General features: G+C 46.2%; 1 protein-coding gene across 1 annotated transcript; it reads right to left on the minus strand.

Moving 5' to 3' along the window:
- Positions 1-706: 706 nt before the first annotated feature.
- On the minus strand, positions 707-1,807 carry LOC149990689 (heterogeneous nuclear ribonucleoprotein A/B-like). Its single transcript, XM_090264344.1, has one exon. It carries the CDS (start codon positions 1,795-1,797, stop codon positions 802-804), a length of 996 nt encoding a protein of 331 aa, XP_090120470.1. The 5' UTR covers positions 1,798-1,807; the 3' UTR covers positions 707-801.
- Between the last annotated feature and the right edge of the window lie 950 nt (positions 1,808-2,757).

Here is a 2,757-nt window from a genome sequence, read left to right on the forward strand (position 1 = left end):
CTTTTATGGTATCATGACTTACATTTAAGTCTTTGATCCATCTTGAGTTTATTCTCGTGTGTGGTGTAAGTTGGTGGTCTAGTTTCATTTCTTTCTATGTCCCTGTCCAGTTCTCCCAGCACCATTTGTTAAAGAGGCTCTTCTCACTCCATTTTATGTTCCTTCCTCCTTTATCAAATATTAGTTGACCATAGAGGCCTGGGTTTATTTCTGGGCTCTCTATTCTGTTCCACTGATCTATATGTGTGTTCTTTTATTTTTTTGGGTGGGGGTTTACATTTTTATTTCAAAAGCTTGGATAGCTTCAATATCCAGGTCGTGGCAAAATCAGGACACGTGTAAAATACCTTACAATACATTAGATTCCCAAAAGGTACCAAAAAGTACAGTAAAATTAACACTTCCAATACAGGAAATGTATGACACAAATAATATAAAATTAAAAGGTGAAAAAAGGTGACACTGCTTTTCCTAGGATAGACCTCTTTACAACCAGAGTCCACAGGTCCAGGCTGCAGAGCAGCAGCAGGAAACAGACTCTCCTACCTGGTTCTGGATAACCCGGTAATACAATCAGCCCACAATGCCCTCTGGTCTCTGAGACATCACACGCTGCCTAAAACAACTAGAGCTCTGGAAATAGTCAACAGGAAAGTGATTTCCAGGGCGGAAATTTTAAATAAGATGCACATGGAACAAGCCATATAAAGTATGCCAAGTTAAATTTGGTACATAATTGTTTGTGTTCACTCGATACCCAAACAAAGCATGTGCGGTCAGTCGGGCACTCCTGCCGAAGCCTCAGTATGGCTTGTAGTTATTCTGATGGCCACCGCGTCGCTGGCTCTTCCCGTAATTCGTACTACCCTGGCTGTAGTCGTAGCCGGGGCCGTAGCCGTAATAGCCATAGGGCGAGTAGTCGTAGCCGCCATAGCCAGCCCCGTAGCCCTGCTGGTAGCCGTAGCCTTGGTTCCAGTAGTTGCCGCAGCCCTGATTCCAACTCTGACTCTGACCTCCTCCACTTCCACCGCCACCACCACTTCGACTCGCTTGGCTGCAGTTCCCACCGCGGCCAGAGCCTTGCTGCTGTTGATAGAGCTTTCTGGGCAGAGCCACCTTGATTTCACACTTACTTGCACCAATGGTGTGGAACTTTTTCTCTAGAGCCTTCCTCACAGGTTCCTCCTCTTTAAAGGTGATGAAAACAAAGCCCCGCCTCTTGTGTGATTTTGGATCCATTGGAAGATCAATGGCCTCGATCTCTCCAAACTCGCCGAAGTACTCTCTGATTTCCTCCTCAGTGGCTTCTGGATTCAGCCCCCCCACAAAAATTTTCTTTACGGGCTCCTTCTTCATGGCCATGGCCTTTTTGGGGTCAATGACACGACCATCCAGCCTGTGCTCCTTCTGATCTAGGACCTTCTCCACACTGGCTGCATCTTTGAAGAGAATAAACCCAAACCCTCTTGACCGGCCAGTATTGGGATCCATTTTTATTGTACAGTCAACGACCTCTCCAAATTTGGAAAAATAATCCTTCAGGTCGTTTTTGCTGGTATCCCAGCTCAGGCCACCAACGAACATTTTTCCGGCGTCGTCCTCGGTCCTGCTGGCGTTGATCTGGTCGCCCTCTGCGCTGGTCCGGTTGACGGTCGGGGGCGCCGCGCTCCCGCCTCCAACGCCTGCCGCTGCCCCGGTGCCGGGCCCGGCCGGCGACTCGCCTTCGGGGGCGGCCTCGTGCCCGTTCTCAGTGGCGCCCGTCGTCTCCATTAGCTGCTCCTCACCCGCTTCCAACATGTTAGACCAGGACGCAGCAGCTCCTTCTACCCTGTTAGGCCGCAGTCTCTCGTCCCAGTGCCCCCAATCTCAGCATTGACAGCCTCGGCCACTCTATTTCCCAGAAGGGTAAAGTCAGCTGGATTAAATCTCACTAACCAAGGCCGCCCGGCTGGAAGTGACAGAATCCGGGCGGCCGAGATTGGGCGCGTAGGGTCCTGTAGGGCCCTCAGCCCGTTCGGAGGAATTGCGAAGCAGCCCGCCCTCCCCCTTGACCTTGGGCCCCTCAAAGCCTATATGTGTGTTCTTATGCCAGTACTAGACTGTTTTGATCACAGTGGCTTTATAGTATAGTTTGATGTCTGGTATCATGATTCCTCCTGCTGTGTTCTTCTGTCTCAAGATTGCTTTTGCTATTCGGGGTCTTTTTCGGTTTCATATGAATTTTTGGAGTTTTTGTTCTAGGTCAGTGAAATATGTCATTGGTATTTTAATAGGGATTGCATTGAATCTATAAGTTGCTTTGGGTAGTATGGCCATTTTGATGATGTTCATTCTTCCCATCCAAGAACATGGTATTTGCTTCCATTTATTTGTATCTTCCTTAATTTATTTCTTCAATGTTGCGTAATTTTCAGAGTACAGGTCTTTTATCTCTTTGGTTAAGTTTATTCCTAGGTACTTTATTTTTCTTGTTTCTATAGTAAATAGTATTTTCTTTTTTGTCTCTATCTCTGATATTTTATTGTTGGTGTACAGAAATGCCTTAGATTTCTGTATATTTATTTTGTACCCTGCTATTTTGCCAAATTCACTTATTATATCGAGTAGTCTTTTAGTGGAGTTTACAGGATTTTCTAGGTATACTATCATGTCATCTGCATATAGTGATAGTTTTATTTCTTCTTTCCCAAGTTGGATGCCTTTTATTTCTTTTTCTTGTCTGATTGCTGTGGCTAGGACTTCCAACACTATGTTGAA

The sequence above is a fragment of the Furipterus horrens genome, unplaced genomic scaffold (genome assembly GCF_987537825.1).
Source record: "Furipterus horrens unplaced genomic scaffold, mFurHor1.1.pri manual_scaffold_17, whole genome shotgun sequence".
In the NCBI taxonomy this organism is placed as follows: Eukaryota; Metazoa; Chordata; class Mammalia; order Chiroptera; family Furipteridae; genus Furipterus; species Furipterus horrens.

What these genes read in the sequence shown, in the direction of transcription:
- LOC149990689 (XM_090264344.1), bottom strand. Translation starts at nt 1,797, where the DNA reads ATGTTGGAAGCGGGTGAGGAGCAGCTAATGGAGACGACGGGCGCCACT.